Source organism: Hylaeus anthracinus, unplaced genomic scaffold (genome assembly GCF_026225885.1).
Source record: "Hylaeus anthracinus isolate JK02 unplaced genomic scaffold, UHH_iyHylAnth1.0_haploid 0, whole genome shotgun sequence".
NCBI classification, from domain to species: domain Eukaryota; kingdom Metazoa; phylum Arthropoda; class Insecta; order Hymenoptera; family Colletidae; genus Hylaeus; species Hylaeus anthracinus.
In genome coordinates this window covers 19,418,665-19,438,708 of record NW_026533254.1, presented here as the reverse complement: position 1 = coordinate 19,438,708, position 20,044 = coordinate 19,418,665, and the positions used below count along the sequence as shown (strand labels likewise).

Here is a 20,044-nt window from a genome sequence, read left to right as displayed (position 1 = left end):
AATGACCCTAGAAGTCAAACTCGACGAAAGTTATCCGCGGGTTAAGCACAGGAATATTTAGAAACATTTAGATAAAATACGATATTAACTAACAACTAGCGAGAATCGATAACCATTTGCACATACGTAATCTCAACTTGACCTTACGATTTATTTTTAATCTACACTCGAGTGACGTAAATGATTATCAATCTCGTTCCTCGATGAACAATATCAAATTTCTCTATATAGAAAAATTCAAATATTTCATATGTCGATATCTACAGTTATCTAGTTAGGATCTAAAAAGAATTATCCGAGGGAGTAGTATGAGTACGATTATTATCACCAATACTGAATCACCCGTTTATAAATAATAAAAAGTTTAGGAGTTCTGTTCCTATTGTTATTTATATTGCTGTAAAACAGTATCACACTTTATACTTGCATTAAATCAAATAAGATTCAAACTTTTATTCTACAGACTGAAAAATTATGTAACGCAGAAAATAGTGCTTCATTGAAATATTAAATTTGAAATTGTTGTATCTCTTAATCGTGTATATGTAAAAAGCAAAATTCTATATAAAAATATTTTTTGTATATTAAATGTATGTATAGGACACGAAAGTAATATGTTTTGCAAACGTTTTATTGATGCATTTATTAAGTGGTATTTGAATAGCAAGCATCATGGACAGTTGCAGTACTTTTTATTATTTAACACAGAAGGTAAGATTATAAACCAGACCTTCGATTTAATTCTGCTATGCATGTATTCAAACTGAATAGAATGCAAAAAGTATAGAAAAATAAAAATACGTTACGGAATGCAATGCATGAGGTACTAAATACGTTAAAATAATTAAATATAGTAACGATCGAATACAATTTGTCTACATTAATCTTGGATTTAAACAAACGTAAACTTCTATTGGATTTGCCTGCAAATTTAATTTGACTTAATAAATTCGACATGTAACTATGTAATGTATGTCAACTTGTACGCAATATACTATATTCGACGCTGTTTTGTGCATAATCTCAATCAAATATCACGCTTTCTACTTCTAATGTTTAAATCATTCTAATTCTGATTTAGCTTCATTCTTGTGCCACCTGCACCAGTTCGCAATTATTTCAAAAACTTTGTCATTAAAGTAACATAAATAAAACCACTGATCGAATTCTTTCTACAATACAGAAGCATACAAAAAGTAAAGAGTTCAGTTTCAGAAAACAAAATCAGTGGCAAAATTAAAATATTTCTTAATATTATTTTTCTGGAGAATTTAAACTTGCTCCGTATATACTATACTGTATAATCAATTTGTAACTCCTCTTAACGAACCGGACGATTCTTTTTTGGAAGTTAAATGTTGCAACATAAACTTGATGCAAATGAAATAAATAAGTGAAAAGAAATGAATAAAATGTAACTTAAATAAAAATACGATTTTCCGGCCAGGTGTATCTAGATTTGTAAATGTAAGACGTCATGTCTACAACGTAAATAATAAACGAATACAAGCGAAGAAACCTGTTTTTAACAAATATCTTCGGCGCTACTAAAAGATTTTGTACCATATTTAACCGATCGCAATGAAAAAAAGACATTTCAAATACAATTAAATGTCAATCTTTCTATAGAATTAAATTATACGGTACAAAATCTGTCGTTAATGAAATACACTTGTCCGTCATGAAACCATACTGTTTTATCATGGTATGTGCATACTATTGTATGTGTTGTAACACCTAGCCACCGAAATATTATCGGTGTCTTAAATGTTTAATAATTTAATGTCATAAATTACATCGACACGTCATCCAGCGAATCTTTATCTATATTTATCCTAGACCTAGCACATACTTGGGTAAATTGTATGCAAATCGTGGAATTGCCATGACAATGGACAGTCTGCAAGGAAGAAATGGGAAATAATTATTTTCTACAATAATCTTAAAAGAATATACTACTATATTCTTAGATCGACTTGAATCATTTAGAACATCCGACCTATGGTATTCGAATGTTATAAAAATCTACAGAATCGTCTCAGTTACTCTCCATTTTCGGTTCTTACACTACTTCTGGGACACCCTGTATACATAAATATATCACAGATGATTGATGAATCAGAATATTGCTGTGTGAAGTAAAAAGTAATTGTTTCTAATGTGCCGAGGAGCCATCAAACGCCTGAAAAATTGTAATAATGAAACTAGATACGTAACGGCATTCTGTACCCACGTGTTTCAGAAATGAAACTTTACCAATAATATTCTAAATGGTTCGAGCCGATTTATTATGCTATCGATAGTGATTTTGCGTACCTATAATACGCCAATGTTGCAACGCCACCACCTTATGCATCATCTGTACAATTAGAAGCGTGTAATGAAAAAATATACTGCAGTTAGAGTACCACATCCCCCATAAACGAATTCAGCTGTACTTTGCTTAGATAATTAGAGGACCATATCTTTTCTCGTAGACTTATTTATCTGAACGATTTAGAGAACTGTTTAACACGAGGACTTTTACAGTATACTAGACGATACACTTGTTGAATAGGTGAACCTCTAATTATTTTAAGCATTATATTATATAATTTATATACACTTGTATACTAACAGTAAGTATTTTGCAAGCACATTGAGAATTTCAAAAAATGAGTTGCTTTGTGATGCCCCACACCGCTGAAAAAATAAAACTGTTAATTATATATACAAACCTACAAACGTAGCAGATTCAGTTAAATACAAATAGGACAGAATTTGTATTTTATTAAAATATGCATTTACAGTGTTTCCATGTTATATAATTATATAGAAATATCTTAATAATATCGTTCTCCTTATTATATCGATATAATATTTACAAGTATGACAGTTTTAAAATAGATTAATACCTACAAGAAGAATAGAACGTACTAATGTTACATTCAGTGCTGAAATATTATGGAACTATTTGTTTTGCAAAGAAACCTCTGAAACATACAAATAACGTATGCATCTTACATAATAATGTTATAACTCTATACATAAATGGCACTCTGCATGCACGCATTAGTTGACATTCTCAGGTGAAGGAAGTGGACGTGAATTGAAGAAATTTAAGCAAAGTATAAAAACAACTTGTACTAATGTACACAAGTTTAAATATTTAGTAGACATTAGTACGTAATATTTTGTACAAAGGTGTTTCGTAGTTAGTGATTTTTCATAGAAATCAAACTGACCATAGATAGTTTAAGCAGATAGTAAAGGAACAGTAAATTAAAGTGCATAGATTAGTAAAGTATCTTTCACCCGTTAAATTCCTGTATAATTGCTCCTTATTTTCACTTTATATCACAACATTCATTATCTGTATCGAATTACTAAATAAGTATGAAACTATTCACAGATAAAAATTTTTGGTAACTGACAAAGAATTATAATTAACCCTTTGGCTGTGAATTACTGTAGCAATTAAAAGAAAACGTTATAGTAATAGCGTGGAGTAAATGTACAAGTGACAGAAATAATATTTGCTTATTTAAAAGTAAATAATTTTCTACTAATAATCTACGTTTTCATATGTATCGCTACTTTTCTATATAAGTCTATAATCTCAAGCAAATTCTTTATACAAACAAAATACACGTATACCACACGATTAAATTGCATATACTGTAAGTAATATTCGTAAGAAAAAGCATAATATATATAGAAATCACGTGGAAAAAATACGCCAAGTGTTCTCGTTAGAAGTTTGCGTGTAAGTACTCGTAAAGCACAATACTTGCAGGATAGAGTGTTATCTATAAATTATGCCTCGATTAAGTTGTTATCATTAACGGCAGAGTAAGAATCAAGCCACCAATCATGTACGTACGACAAAGATAGTCCGTTGTAAATCCAAACTCGCCACCCTGTTCCTGTCTCGTTATCTATTCTGGATTCGAGACTTTGGCATAGTGCTTTGCGATCGTGACTCCTTCCGCTTCGCAAATCGCAAAGCAACCTTTTTCGACACTCGTCGTTGCACGATGGTCTTACAGGGGAATTTTTGTTGTAATGTCTGAAACATCGAGGAAACTTGTGAATAATAATATACTGGTAAGAAATTCTAGATATTTTCAAACCTAATCATTCGAGAACGTTTCCACTTGACACTTTACACTAACGATGATGGATACTTACTTGTAATAAAGATCAAAGAGCGACGGTTCATTACTCATCTTATCTATCAAAGAGTCCCAATCTTTCGGCAACAGGGACGACATTTGGTACGCTTGTCGGGCACTGTACATTTTATGCCAGATAGGGTAGTCGTACAAATTTGCTTCTTTTAAATTCATCACCCAGGTCTCATGGTCCACAACTAACTGAAACAACATTTTATTAGCTGTGTCGATTCTGAACCACAATTTCCTTTGTAAAAATGTCGGACGGTGGTTCGTTATTGAATTATTAACGAAAAACCACCGACCAATCGTCTAAAATTTTGAATGCAACTTACTCTAGTAGTTTTTTCATGATCCCCATCAACGTAATATATTCTATATCCTGGATTAAGGTCAGTATAAGGTGTAACTGACGGCCCAACGTAAGCTATACTGACAGCTCTTCCAAGATCAGAGGTATCGTAAAAGAGTTGGAATTCGTCGTAGTGAGTATGTCCAAAGAATTGTGCTGTGATAGTCGACTCATACCTGGATCAAAGTATGTTTGTCAAATTTGAATCACATCTGATTGTAATATCTAAATCTTAATATTTAAACCTTAATCATACTTCAATTTTGATGTATACATTTTTATTTGATTTTAGCTTTAATGTAGAATGTGACTTGGTGAAAACTGGGGGTTATTTACTAACCGATTGATGATTTGATAATAATTTCGAGACCACACCTTCAAGCAATCCGAATGACCAGGTGGTATGTGCCCAATAATATGAACTTTCTCACCACTCATTTCAGCTCCGTGCAACTCATATATGAGCCATTGTAATTCGCTTACTGGGTCTGTACTATTGATTAGCAGCCACCAGTTTTTGTTGTTGCAATAATTCATGTTTACAGAGATAATTCGGAAACCTGGACGCACCAAGACCGAATAAAAGGCACCTCTTCGAACGGTGCGCGAAACTCCAGCTGGTAACCAGCGTCTCCAATGTGTGTCGAGTGCGTCGTATAACCAGGATATATCGTTTTCTTTTGGAACGAATGGTGGTGGAAAACTAAAACGAATACAGTTACAGATTGAAAAAGAATGCACGTTTCCAAAACTGCGTATGGATTTTATTTTAGTTTGATTATACGCGATGCACGTGGAATTTGTTGAGAATTTAGAAAAATAAATGATAAACGTTGAATAAAAGGCATCTCTTAAGAAAATTTACGAGCAAATAATGCGTCATGGTTCAGCTCTTGTTTCGAGATCGATAAAAATTGTGCAAAGCCTCAGGAACGAAGTAAGAGGACATACCTATTAACGGGAGCAGTTTCGTGGTTTCCTAGAGCTGGAAAGATTGGAATTCCAGGGAACGTTTCAATGAGCTGTGTCACCGTATCGTGTAAAATGTTCAAATTCTCCTCGCGCGTTTGGTTCCACACGTCGTGAGGTGGCAAGTCACCGGTCCACAATATGTAATCTATATCCTAAATTACGATGAAAAGTGTGTGAAATTTCATGTAATACATACAAGACGTAACTTTTGCTATGTGCCATTTACAGATATGGGCAGATACTTTTATAAACAGTTATAAAAGGTCGCGAATGTGTTAAGAAAATGAAGTTGTTTATTAAATCTCCTCCACCGGTTCACGTACGAAGAAATGATCGTTTCTATCTTTGACAAAAACATTTGTTTTATAATTTCCTTCCCTTGGGAGATAAAGCTCTTGAATTAAAATGACGTTACTCACGGTATGCGTGTCAGCGATATGTTTGAGCATATGTTCGACTGTTCTTTTTGGCGTGTCGCATTTTCTGTAGTCACCCCATCGGCCAGCACCAGCGGCTGGAGTCAGGGGTGCTCCGTTGGTCAATCTGCAGCATAATGGTTCGTTACAATCCGCGTTCGTGCCCTCTTGGTAGTAAGGATCGAAATGCGTATCAGAGATATGAAGGACTTTGAAGGTCGGCGCACCTTCTTGAGGTGGTATCGGAGGTTTAACAGGCGGTTTGTTCACCGGTGGGAAGGCCACCTCCCACTCGTGCAGAGGATTGTACGCGTCCTCGCAAGCGTCCCCAATTACGAAACTACAGATTTGCGGTGGGCCCATGTTCACTTGCTTTAAAACGTAAATAACTTCTCCCTGGACAGAAACACGCAGGCGCAAAAGTTACTTCATCTTCGTAATACTCGGCTATTATTTAACATTACAATTGACGCGTTGGTAATTATTATATTCGATAACAGAAAAATTCAGTCAATTGTACAAAGAGTAACAATCGTACTTTTGCATTTTACTAGTTTCCGTGATAATTCCAAGGGAAATATTGAAAATAATGAATCGTACTAATTAAAAGTAAAACTTACCCCAAAAAGTAACGTCACCCCTTGGCAGACTCGAGGGCTTTGGATTTTAAGCGATATACAAAATTGATAAATACTGTTCATAATCTCTTCGTCACTTTTGCCAGTCTTTATGTAGTGTTGAAGAAGTCCCGCGCCAATTTTACACGCGGAGCAAGATACTTGCGACATTACAGACGTCTCAACCTCCATCATTACTTGCCTCAAGTCTAGCAACCTTAACGCTTTATTCACGAATCCAGAAAGATGTCCGCTTGGCTGCACAGACTCCATGTCCCATAACATCCGAGAATAATTATACTGTAAGCATACGCGTTTTTCTTTTTTAAAAGTCACTTTGCATATTCGACACGAGTCATTGCAAAACTTCCAAACATACCAGAAAAGTGGCGAAATAGTATTTAAATTTGTTACAAGAAAAAAAATCAGTTATATCGAAAGAACTTAAATGAGACAACCTGTATATCGAATACAGTTTAATGAACCATACTGATAAATAATGTTTAATTTTCTCGTTATATTACAGAAGCTTTAAGATTGGGCTTTTCAAAAAAAAAAAAAAAAAAACAGGAATCCGCGAACACTGTTATCGATGATTACAGCAGACAAACAACTGCCTCGTTATTCAAAAGTTCATTCACATGTTATTTTCGTAGCATTGACCTTCTATCTGTTGCACTTTAGTATACTCAAGAACAGATGCTTAAAGAATAAATTGTCAAAATATTTCATTTAGTAAGCAGTTAAATATTTATTTCATTAATATTGACTGTGGATAATTTACCAAGAGAAAATATACAAATTTAAATTGTATTGTACAAGCAAGATCCTTAATCAGCGATTATCCTAATATTCATATGACAACTACCTAAGGTCCATACTGTATGTAGACATGTACTAGTCGATTCGTTTCCAGAGGTGAAATATCTGAAGCTTATCTTTCGATTCTTCCGTATTTCTCCGACTTTTTTCATGTTTAACGAGACGATGTCGCCGACTCTCACTTTTAGTGCCGAAATACTTTCACCGACTTGATCGACGAAGATGCCAGTATATACCGTATCTTTCGTATGCGCGTTTACAAGTATACGCACCATCCAATGTCAGTGACTTTCCCCCGCGAAAGTTTCACGATTATCGATACAATTTTTTCAATCCGACAATAAACGTTATTCTGTAACCAACGACTTCTCTCAAGGGACAATGCACGCGCGGTACTACTCAAGATATATTCCATTACGACCTAGTTCTTCTGCAAAATGATTGTAAACTTCGTCTACAGGCTGTCTCATTTAATTAGTTCTTTTCGATCAAGTGTATCACACGTGTTTAATTATCGCTTTAACGTTTTTCCGCGCCTTTATACTCAATTACATATAATCCTGGTTTAAATAAGAATATTTACCCTCCATATTGTTACGTTAAATAATAATGAATATCCCAGATTGTTTCAACATAGATTTCATGAAATAAACACTCTAATTAAAATTCATATAAATAGATTACCAGTAGATAAAGTATATTGTATAGTTTATGGGGTTACACCACTTTGGTCGTTTAAAAAAAGTTTTTTTCGCTTCAAGTACTCTCCATATATACGAAAGTGATACGCCGTTAATTAGAAATCATTATCCGAGGTGTAAGGGCAGTTTTGGGCTCAGAAAGTAGAGGCGCGAAAATCTTGTTACCGATTCAATAAAAATTCTTGAGAAAGCATGAAAATTCGTGTGGGCAAAGTGGTGTAACCCCTTACCATGATGTCAATTACGATATACCCTTGCGAGCAAATTCGGATTGGTGCCATTGATGAGAACGGTTTCTGCGGTCGGTGGCAGGTCCCTGAGTTTGTCGTTTAGTGGTAAAATGGTAACGATGTCCACCTTCTCTTCTGCGGCTCTCGCTCTGTCAGCGAACCATGCGTCCGCGAGTTGCGTCCAGTTGGTCGCGGCTATTTCCGCTTCCCTCTTTAACCTGTCTCGGATAGGACTTCCTATGATGTAAACAAAAACAACAACAGGTAAGAGGCTTGCATGCTCGCATGTTCATTTCTTTCATATAAAGTAGGTTGTATTCTCACTGAGAACGAATAACTTGACGAAACACTTAATTGAGAGTGATACCGTAAAAGTGAATCGACAAGTAGAACAGAAACAAGATTTTACTGGCAAGTCTATAACGTGAAACAATTATGTCAAACGAGTGAGAAAGAATTATGATTATTTTTTTATGTGCAAAACTAAATTATAGAACATACCAAATAAAGTGCTTTCCAAACTCGGAAAGGGTTAAGAAAATCCATGAAATCGGTATGATTTACTTAGGGTAGATACTTATGATAGCCATTGGAATAAATGATATAATTGCCTCGTTACCCTCGAAATATCCTATAATAAGCATGTCTCGAAGAATCGCGTAATACACAGTCATACATTGGAATCATCGTACCGAATGCTAATCTCAAGTACTTTCTCCAGAAAAAGAGGTTACGCGGTTGCTATTGTTTCGCTCCATTTTCAATACAAATGATTGGCTATCGGTAACGTGAATGGTATAATGCAATCTGTGTATAACGCATTAGCGAAGAATAGAGTAAATAAAAGTAGTCATTAACGACACTTGAGGCAGCTGAAGAATAGTTTCTTTATCCAAAGAAAATAATTTTGTACAGAAAGGGTGAATAAAGTCTTCACAAATAAATCGTGCATAATTATTATAAGCACTAAAAACGGTGTTTTCATTTTTTCACTGATGCGAGCTGTCTATTAGGTCTAAGTTTAGTGTTTAATAACGTATGGATCATGTACTTGCCAATTGTAGTATGTAGTGAGCCAATGAAGAGAAAGAGTAAGATGTTCATTGCGACCCATTTGTGATTTTGCATGCTACCTTCGGCGTTTTGGTGTTAACTGCAACAAACAACACGATACATTCTTTAGATAAAGTATGTATATATTATCTATTATTCGAATCATTGAATTTAGAAATTAACGAGGAGTGAAAGGAGAAGTAAAACGTCAGTAGATCCTCACGCAAATTTCGATGCGTCGATAAATACTTTCGTAAATAGGTGTGTCGTTGCTGCAAGCAGGTGTTTTAAATTTTGGACGGCACCTGTAATTACTGTTACTCCTATGTGGGTCACAGATAAATACCTACTGAGAATTGTCATTCAAGCAACAACCGTCGAAGCTTCGATTATTGCAGCAATATATATTCGATGGAAGATATATGGCCAGATCGTAAGAACACTAGTAGATGATTGCAGTCACGTGCAACCATATGATTGGGAAAGTCGTGCCATTAAATGGTCCAAGACGATTTTTGTTTGGAAATCAAAATCTCAGAGACGTATTTCACTCAATTTATGAAATTATTCTTTTGAAGAATATGTTTGAGAAAATGGAACGTGAATGGATCGCTTTCTTTCAAACCATTTTTCGTCTTTTCGTTAAGAATTGTTTCTCGTAAGTAACAGGAGTCGCTTCTGTATGTTATTTAACGTTTGTTGGTCGTTTATCCTCTCGACTCTATCGCTTTACATGCTATTCAAAAATTCCTTGCCCCAATACCATGCATTTTCGAGCGACCTTGTTATATGGACGCTTTCACCGCAAATTAATGGCGACGAAGAATAGTGGGATGGATTGGAAATTGAATATTCACTTATGTGCTCTAAGTGCTGCTGTGATTTGCAAAATTTAAATTGTGAATTCACGGAGGATTGGCTAATGTTAATTTCAAGGCCAATACACGCCTATTCGTGGGAAGAAATATCAAAATGCCTATGTATCCATACGCAGCAAGCATGAATAATTGCTCAGGTATTTGGTCCGTGTAAAATACAGCAACTTTAGACACTTCTAAATAATTGAAATTTAAAGAAGATTGAGGTACAAAGCGAATCGACGTTGCAAAATTTTTGACATAAATTCCAAAGGTGCAATCATTTCATTGTAGCTCTGCAAGCACATTTCTTATCTAAACAACCAAATATCACGTATTTATCTGACTCAAACGCTACGTCTCGAATTCTATCATAAACTAAAAATGTGAATTTTTGCTATCGAACGTCACGGTACCGTGTCTGAGTTTCCTCGGAATTATCATATTAATTAGTCCTCTGCACTACTCTATCTTATCTCGTGTTCAATGAAATACAGTCTTAACAAGAAGAAGCCAGCTTGCATTATGTTACTGTTCTTCATCTTCTTTCAATTGCGATCTTATCATATTTTTAAAAAAAAGAACGAGACTGGAATGCATTCAGAAAAAGAATAAGAATCACCGTATCTAGAAACAATAAGATGACTTCACCTAAAGTTACGATACTGGAAAACTATTTATTTAGAAATTTATACTCGCTAGAAAAAGCTACAAGTTTATATCTCACGAAAATTAATTTCGTCCGACTTATAACACTTCGGACATTGATGCCAGAGAGTTTAGGGTGACGTTCGCGCGAGATTCTTGCACTTTCGATAACAACGAACACAGAAACAGGTTAGCGAATTCATGAAATAATGGCAAGCAATAATACCGTTCCATTTTCCGCTCAGCCAATCGTTCGCCGCTCGACGGTGGTCGTTAATTTTACGTTCAACTAGCTCGACCAGACAAAGACACGCGTTTGATCGGATCCTGTCAATAAAATAACGGCGCGTCGAGCCTATTTTAAATTCTCTAGCACGACAGAATTCCGAAGGTCCGAGTAATGAATCCAACGGTAGGAACGAGGAAAACAGCCAAGTGGAATAAGCGGTTGGTTGACCGTTATTCGACCCACCCAGGGACCTTGCTGCTGAAAGAAGACACTTGGGCTATGCTCGCATTTCGTGCCCATTCAGAACGAAATCATCCCACAGACATCTGTCGGACTCGGTGATAAGTCCCAACTACGGAATGAATCGTTTAAACTACAGTTCAAGACGAGAACAACGCCAGCGTGCTGGAATACGAACACTCCGAGTAGGAGTCTAGCGAGAGTCTCGATAGTCTTGATTCGAGACTGGTTTCGTTATTGGAGCACGTTGACTGTCAAACTGATACTCGTGAAAATTTCTGCGCGGCTGAAGCTTTATTTCGAGGCGATCGGAATACGAACTAGCATTTAATTTCGCAGCATCGTTAAAACGAATTATTCGCGAATGTATTTTATTTAACGTCTCGCTATCGGTATTGAATTTTTTTAGCTCCTTAGCTAGTAAAAAGTTCTGTCACCCATATATGGTCGATGTGGCACTCAACGTGTTGATAAAGTGGAAATTTGAAATGGGAGAAAATTTGTCTTCGATGGGTGCTATATTCAATGGAAATAATTGTCAAGTAATTGAATATATGGTCTTTGAACTGAGAGCAAATGCAATGTATATATCTAATACAAAATGTCTTAATTTGGTTTTATTTCGAGTAGCAATTGTCCTTTAACCTTTTTAGGGATAAGAAATTAGAAACAGCGAAAGCAAGCGAACAGTTCCAAGAAGTGGCGTGGATAGCCACGCAAAAGCTAGACTAAAATCCACGAAAGCTTGGAAGGCAGTTATTAGTTGTCGAGTCAGGATTGATGACAGAATATTTTTAACGACAACGTCTACCGTCCGTACGAAACAAAAAAGAAACATTAACCGAGGCTCGCTTGAATGGTTTCACTGCCATTTGGATATTTATGCAAGCATTATCCACGTTCCAGTCGTAAAATATAGTCTGCAACATATTCGCCGATAATGTACAACTTGTCACTTCCACTGGCTCCTGTTTGAAGCATGTAACTGTCCATACTCCGTCATAGTCATCGCTAGAGCGACAGGTAACAGTTAGAAAGTTATCAGTGTCGGTCCACATATCATCTCTTCTGATATAGATATTAGTGGCTTTGGAAATACCCTCTTTAAAATGATATTTCTCTTCTAATGCGTATTCTTAACTGTCTATTTATGTAGCTAGTTTCTAACCTGATGACAAGTACATCTGAATCTATAATTTGTAGCACGTTATCGATAAAGATAGTTACTACTTCTAATACTCTCCTCAGACGTTAGTTTGTCTATCGTTAAAATTGACTGACATCTTATGATAAACAAAAATAATACTATAAACATCTGAAAAATTTGTATCGAGTGGTGTAATTATTCTCCAACTGTTATAACTTTAGAAATAATTGGATGTTAGTAAGAAAACAAAACTACAAAAGGAGCTTTAACATTTCGTGCTTTAATGAAACATAAATGATGTACAAATGTACGTTGTTATTAAAAAACCAAATCCTAAAGCCCCCTTTGAAAACTCATCTTTCACTCTTATTAATTTAAAATTAATTTAGGTTTAATCGATCAGAAACTATAGAACCACTGGAAACAAAGTCAGAGCTCTTATCTATTTGTAAGTTTCCACAAAGTAAGCTGCCAGTTTCACAACAAAAACTATCCCCAGAGAAAGTAGAAGATATTATGAATAATAGTCGTTGGAAATCTCTCCGGAAAGTGTACCTAATGCATCACAGATCATAAGATCGTACGATGAGTGAAGAGCCTGAACAAGAAAATATTTTATCGCAAGGAGATATGTATTTCCATACGAAAGAATTGAAAGAACGTCTCACGAAGACTTGACAATCCTGCGAAAGCCTGTGTGCACAAAGGTCTCGGCCGACGTTTACGTCTCTTAATACAATTATTCTTTGAGCCATATATGCACGAGATTATATGAATAGCGCGTCAACTGACGGACGCATAGAAGCTCGACGACGAGCTTCTTGCTTGCGACGATGTTAAATGGATTATTTCATGGCTAGGCGACGCGTGGTTATGACGTTCCAGAGTTATAAAATCGAAGGTGAAACGAACCAACACGAGGTTAATTTCAAGTAATGTATAACCGATGATAATGAATAACGAATGAAATACAAATTTTTGATTGCATATATCCAAGCGTGGTTTACGAGAACTAATTAATCTGTCACGTGCAAGTCATTATTACGAAAGTAATCGCAAAAAAAAGTAGTGCTCAACGCTTCCTGAAAAACATTCACGTAACGTAAGGATCAGCGTTTACAGCAAGATACAGAAATAAAGACAGGAAGCTAAACAATGTTGGGAACGCGGTATAAAACTATATGTAACATATTTGTAAAGAGCACGAATGTTTTGAGATGCATTGTTCCAAGTTTTGTAAAAGGCGATAAATGGAGGATGGGAAAAAGGGAAAGGATTTTGTGGGAAAAGCATAAACCATTCTTTCAACAACACCTTCTTAAATAGGAAAATTCACAGTCGAGGAATGCTGTACACGGTACAACCTCGATTATTGCGTTAGAGTGTCGTCTATTGCACGGTGTCGACAAGTGGACGGTCGTTGAGTAACAAGGAAGAATTAGAGTAGTAACAGTAACAGGGATATACTGTGTAAAGTTAATCATTGAATTGATCGCTTGAACCTTGATTATTGCTGAAACCTCGATTGTTCTAAAGATGTAGACTACTACATACATCTAGATCTGAAATGTTTCGTTTCCCGAACACTGGCGATGGAAAAATTAAAATTTACGAAAATTTGTCTACCATGTTTGCATCATCGATGTATTGCTGCAAATTCTTAATGGTTTTTATCGATTTTATATCGCCGATATTCGAGGATCGAAACGCTTTGAATGAGATTAAATCGAACGATATTAGAATGGTATCGAGAGAACTTTGTATTCACACGTATCATCACGAGCACTGAAATTAATTGCATGCGCCAAAGATGCCTATTCATAACGTATCAATAAATTCAAATCGGACTTATTACAGAGCAGTAGATTTTAAACTTTCTTGGTCTAAATCTATAGACAATCAATTTTTGTCATTTTTATCTTAATTAAATTAATTCTAATTCTAATGCTTCATGAAGCAATTGTAAAAGGTATCGTGATCGTAATTAACAGTAATTTCTCTATAAAAGCAAACGTACGCGTACGTATCAATATCCCTGAGGAGATCAAGCATCATCACCGTGCGTAGATGTAATCTGAAGGTGTACGTTTAGAAAATATTAGTAAAACGACATTTTTTTTTTTTTTACAAGAAACCAGTTTCAAATCAGGCATCCATTGAACGAATCGTCCATGACCATGTTTCGTGACCAACAGGCGATCGTCCCATGTCCGAAGCACCTAACCTACTTAATTCTCGCTCTCTCTCACCGTGACGTCACAAACTGCCGCCGTAAGTAACTTCATGGAGACCCCCGGATCCACATTGGATTCAAAACTTCCTCTGAGATATTGTACGTCAGGAAAAGTCCATGAAAAAAGTCTTCACCTAGTACATATACACTTTCTTAAACGATTAATTTCATCAGACCAGTATATTTGTAGTTCCTTAAACTTCGGCGATCCAGTTTGGTCAATTTTTGACAGAGCTATAACTACTTGACAAAAAAAGATGTATTTTATTTTTTAAATTCGTAACTGTTTTTAGGGTACTATAATATACAAAAATTTCGAAAAGATTTCCTTCAACGACGAGTCCTTTAGAGAGATCAAGTTTGAGAAACACCGAGGTAGAGAGTGACGAGTCTCGTTGCTGGTATCACTTCCCCCCAGCCATCTAACTTTTTCATTTGGCCAAGCTTAATACATTAAACGTTTGACCAGACAGAAGTAAATTGTTCGTCTCCTCAATCGTTTCAATACGAATTATACGATTACAGTTATCGTCCCAAGTCTGTTCGTAACAGTCGTGATTCTTGATTTAAAAGTTTGCAACTTGCTAGGCCTTATTAATAAATTGTCGCATTCATTTGTTGTTTGCAGATTAAAGGAAGATGAAACACAATGTATGATTCCATCTGGATGTGTCTATTCGTCTATACGGCCTTCAGATCTTGAAAAGCGCGACTAAGAGCAACGTTTCTGAAGGACAGCATTGCAAAATGACGTCAAATAGTACTACTATGATATTATTCGCAGCTGTCCTTTTTAACTCAAAGTACACACATGTATGCGCAATATTTGCGTCCCTAAGTGGATTCGAAGCGTGCAACGATATCGTTATTTGCACTGTGCTATTTCTAGAATATACATGGTGAACCACGAGAAATAGCACACCTCCGCGCGATTAATATCTTCTCTTAAAATCACTTTTGAACAAATTTGTGAGATTATTAATTTTTTTTTTTTAACGAAACCACTTATCTATTCATTCGTTGCATATTATACTTGATACTAAGAAGAGTACAAATGTATTAGTATTGTTTTTAATTTTGAATTAAAATTTGAAATTTGAAATTATCAATAAAAATCACTACAATGCTCTCCTACAAATTTGACCTTAAGTAAACAAGATTTAAACATATTTACAAGGATTTACTGACTGACGATTTCATGCAGAACTGTCCAATGTTTAATGACAATTGTGAGTCTTGTATTGAAAGACCGTGTTCCTGTTTGATTCATTCTGAATTGCGTATGCAGGTGCAGTCCTAGACGACACACCTCTCAAAAGGAATTATACTTTCATTGCGATAGACATTACAAAAAGTCTTGTAGAATGTGTTAAGCCATGAGTGCTATAATGTAGCGAGTAATTGTTAGGTACTCGTACTTCATCTGTAGCATGGTATTTGGTATTCAGACGTAATTTGGATAAATGCACGCCATTAGAATTTTTAAAGCACCATTTTCCCCATACAAATCCACAGGACATTCAGATGAAGAGGATGTCGAGTAGAAGCACGTGTACGGAGCATTACGTATTCAAAGAAAGAAACCTGAAGATAATAATGTTTCCAGATGTTTTGAATACCGGATTCGTATTATTTCTAGGTTTTGTAGAAAACACATTAAGACCATAACATTATTATTGTTATGGTGAATGTGATAAATATAAATGCAGTGATTATGCATAATCCCAACTGATAATGAAATTGTATTATCTAGGATGATTGATAGTCTTATTCACATTGATTTGTATATTATAATCAGATAAATTGCAAATTTTTATCGCATAAATGTTTAATACAGGTTTTAACTCTTTCAAACAAAAAGATCATTGATAATACAACTTTCTTATCTAGAATAATTATTTCTTCGTCATAAAGATTATCAACATCATCTGACAAATTATTACATAAATTGATAACTTCAAGACATCGATATATGTTCATACTTTGTATTTCGAACAAAGAAACATGTTCTTCGTGTGTACGAACGACAATGAATGTTCCAAACATTGACTCTGGGGGATTCCTTTGTTCGTAGCCCTAGGCAGTTGTCGTTTACCTAACGCGTCACTGAACTTGAATCGAAAAACCTGTATGTACATGGAATGGCTGGTAGAAATGAACACAACAGATATGCAAAGAGAGAATCGAAAATTGTACGACAGACAACAGTCAATTGAAAATTGCGTGCGACTACGTAAAATAGATACTTTTTCTTCATTTTGCATACTAGAGTGCCCAATAAATAATGTTACATTTTTACGCGTCCAGGTGACGTCGTATAGAACGACAGGGCAATTATTCAGTGTAAGTAATAAAGTTGCATATCATTAGAAAGTGCTTAGAAAGTGTTGGAAGACAGAACTGACTAAATAATTAGAGATTTATCGTGCTGTCGTTAAGAAATGTTACGTCAAAGCGTAGAATAAAATAATACATTTCTTATGGGGTACCTTAGTAATTAGCAAGTATGTCATCAATCAAAAGTATATCACGGTAGATAGAACGATACGTAAGCACATGTTTAATTGACCAGAAAGATGATCTACATTATTTGTTAATTATTTGACCATTACCCAACTACGGAAGAAACTAATTATTATTAAACTTTTAATGTACATACATACTTCTGTTAGATAGGACTATTTCTTTGTATATATAATATAAACAAAAAATTATAAAAAAATATTTGAAATGTACGCGTTGAAAGTCTAAATTGAATATTTCTTTAGTTTGCATACATGAAACCTGTTACAGAGAACGTTTGGAAATCTTGAACACTAAATAGCCTTAACGAGATCGAATTCGTTAGTGTTTCGAAAGTCTTGAATGTCACGCACCATCAACAAAATGTTTTGTGTACCTTATTAGCAATTTGAATTTTTTGCAGTTGTATTCGAGAATTAAGATTGTGTTCGCGTATATATTCGTTGAATTTAATCTTTCAACGTTTATACTAATTTCGAAATTCTTACGAATATAACTGCTGTTCCAGCTGAACAAAAATAATAATTATCCTAATCATTTCGTGCCTAATGTACTAAATAATTGATATTACTATTACACGATTAACTATATATACAACTGTGTATAATTTACCCTCTATCGATTATTCTTTCGATCGGTACACTATTCATAATTACTATACTGCGATTCTTTATGCAAAATAAAATCTTTGTAAACGTACCTACAAAAATTGAACCTAAATAAGAACTTACTTCACTTTCGATATTTATTTATGTAATTCCATAACTGTGCGCATTTTGTTGTTTCGTTTTATTCAAATTTTCTGTAAACGCATACAAATCTGCCATATAATAATCGCGTCCTAATAATCACAGATCACCGTGTGATTTTTCAACGCACACAGTAATAAAACAGTTATGAAACCACTCCTACCTATATATTCTCTCTATTTCTGCACTCTAGTTATATTTACAACAAAACAGATTAATATCCATAGATGCGAACACGAGGGGATCAGCCGATGCATTAAAAATCGATAGTTGCCACGAGGAAGTACATATAATGCTACTTACGAATTTTGAAATCCGGTAGAACGGCGCGCGGTGCATAAAGAAGTTTTCACTGACGCGCGGCTCGAGGTGTGAACTGTTTGCAAACTTTGACGAAATTATTTTAAACAAATGGCGAATTGTGTCGAAATAATTTTGCAATCCGAGATTCAGCCGGACGTTCGATACGTTTTCTAGATCACTCGAGCCAAGACGCGCGCGCGTTCGCTGCACGACACACTACTGACCGAAAGCCAACTCTTTCTCTCGCCCCTCTTTACGTCTTTTGCGCGCGCGCCTTACTTCTCGCAATCTAATCCTCCCATCCGACCGCGATGACTTCTCGGTATACACTGAGCGGCGCGGGAACCGCGCATCGTGATATCCCTCTTATAATTACGCTACCCCCACCCTCGCGGAATCAACACCGATTAAAGTTGAACTGTGTAATTGATTGGTCTCTTATTCAATCTTGTCCAATAGATGAACAGTAAAGCGAAGTGTTTCACCCTTTCGCAGCTGTCGGGACACACATTTTTAATTCTATCAAAATGTCTACATTTTAGGTTTCACACTTCAAATGGGTTTCTTCTCTCTTGCGTTGTCAAATCCGGCTTTTAATTGCGAATATCGACCGGTAATTCCGACTACTTATTCTCATCGTACTTTGACTTGCAACTATGAAACAAGTGCTTGTTCTATTATCCGAACATTTCCTTATTCGGACCAATTACTACGAACACAGAAGGCTCTACTGTATTTTCAATGATTTTTCCGTGTTATTGTGTCCCCGTGTAGGCTCTGACGAATAACAATAAGTGTACCTCACAGCATGGTTACACATCATAAAATAGCACGCATACAGCACATTATTGTTCCTGCTAGAGCGTGACTCGATAATACGTAGCATTGTGGGAAAGTCGTTAATCGAGCATAATCTCAACCCATGATATTAATAAGCAATTTTCTTTTCACATCGCGTTACTTGTAGGTTGTTAGTGTAGGTACCACATTCCTTACCAGCCATCAATGCCAAGTTATACTTTAGTGACCGACGCACAGTGAGCACAGACGACATTCTTCCTATCGATTCACCATTTTTTCGATTATACGGAATGCCAAAGATTACCATAAATACCATCTCTAGTCGTTATAAGTGCATATAAAAATAAATACCAGAGTTTATATAAAAACTAAAGGACGTATCAACAGAATGATATTGTCTAAAAACCCTGAATGGTAGACAGGAATTGACAAATGAATATACGCTTCGGTTTCAACGCGATCTAGGGAATGGCATGACGTAACCAGCATTGTCCTGTACCTGTATAGAGTAACTACACGTCAATGGATAGCCTAATCTTGCCCGTGAATCGTATTTTTCAACACATGTAAACACCTTATATAATTTGCTCGAAGCTATCGTACATAATATAAAACCGACGGATGTACCAAGTACTGGAGAATCTATTCGATGCTAGTGTGTACCAAAACAAATAAACTTGTATACAGAGAACAACGACTCTACCAACCGCTTTGCGCGCGGTCCTCTGCTTTTCCTAGAATTGCGATGCTCGGTCGTCTTTGTTATTGAAGTACGATACCCTAAAATTTAAACATTTGTAACGAACGTGAATATTCGCCAATTTCTGTTCTAATGATATTTTATTTTACGATGTTACTTTTGTTTTTATCAAATATTTAAAATTAAAAAAAATATATATGTATATATATCATTAATATTACTCATAAACACAATTTGTTAGTTACTTAAATAGAATGTAACGAGAATAATATTGACGAGCCACAGGGAACATTCAAA

At 35.4% G+C, this 20,044-nt stretch overlaps 1 protein-coding gene across 4 annotated transcripts; it reads right to left on the bottom strand.

Annotated features, from left to right (window-relative positions):
• Window positions 1–1,680: 1,680 nt before the first annotated feature.
• On the bottom strand, window positions 1,681–18,580 carry LOC128896299 (sphingomyelin phosphodiesterase-like). 4 transcript variants are annotated; one of them, XM_054159582.1, is made up of 11 exons: window positions 18,247–18,580; window positions 9,316–9,417; window positions 8,287–8,497; window positions 6,515–6,811; window positions 5,898–6,290; window positions 5,458–5,630; window positions 4,847–5,209; window positions 4,490–4,682; window positions 4,171–4,355; window positions 3,863–4,048; window positions 1,681–1,900 (listed from the first exon to the last, which is right to left on the bottom strand). In XM_054159582.1, exons 2-11 carry the CDS (start codon window positions 9,390–9,392, stop codon window positions 1,831–1,833), a joined length of 2,148 nt encoding a protein of 715 aa, XP_054015557.1. In that variant the 5' UTR covers window positions 9,393–9,417; window positions 18,247–18,580; the 3' UTR covers window positions 1,681–1,830. The 4 variants fall into 4 exon arrangements, with proteins under 4 accessions (XP_054015557.1, XP_054015560.1, XP_054015559.1 ...); XM_054159585.1 differs by lacking the exon at window positions 1,681–1,900 and adding an exon at window positions 2,750–3,788; XM_054159584.1 differs by lacking the exon at window positions 1,681–1,900 and adding an exon at window positions 2,750–2,972.
• Between the last annotated feature and the right edge of the window lie 1,464 nt (window positions 18,581–20,044).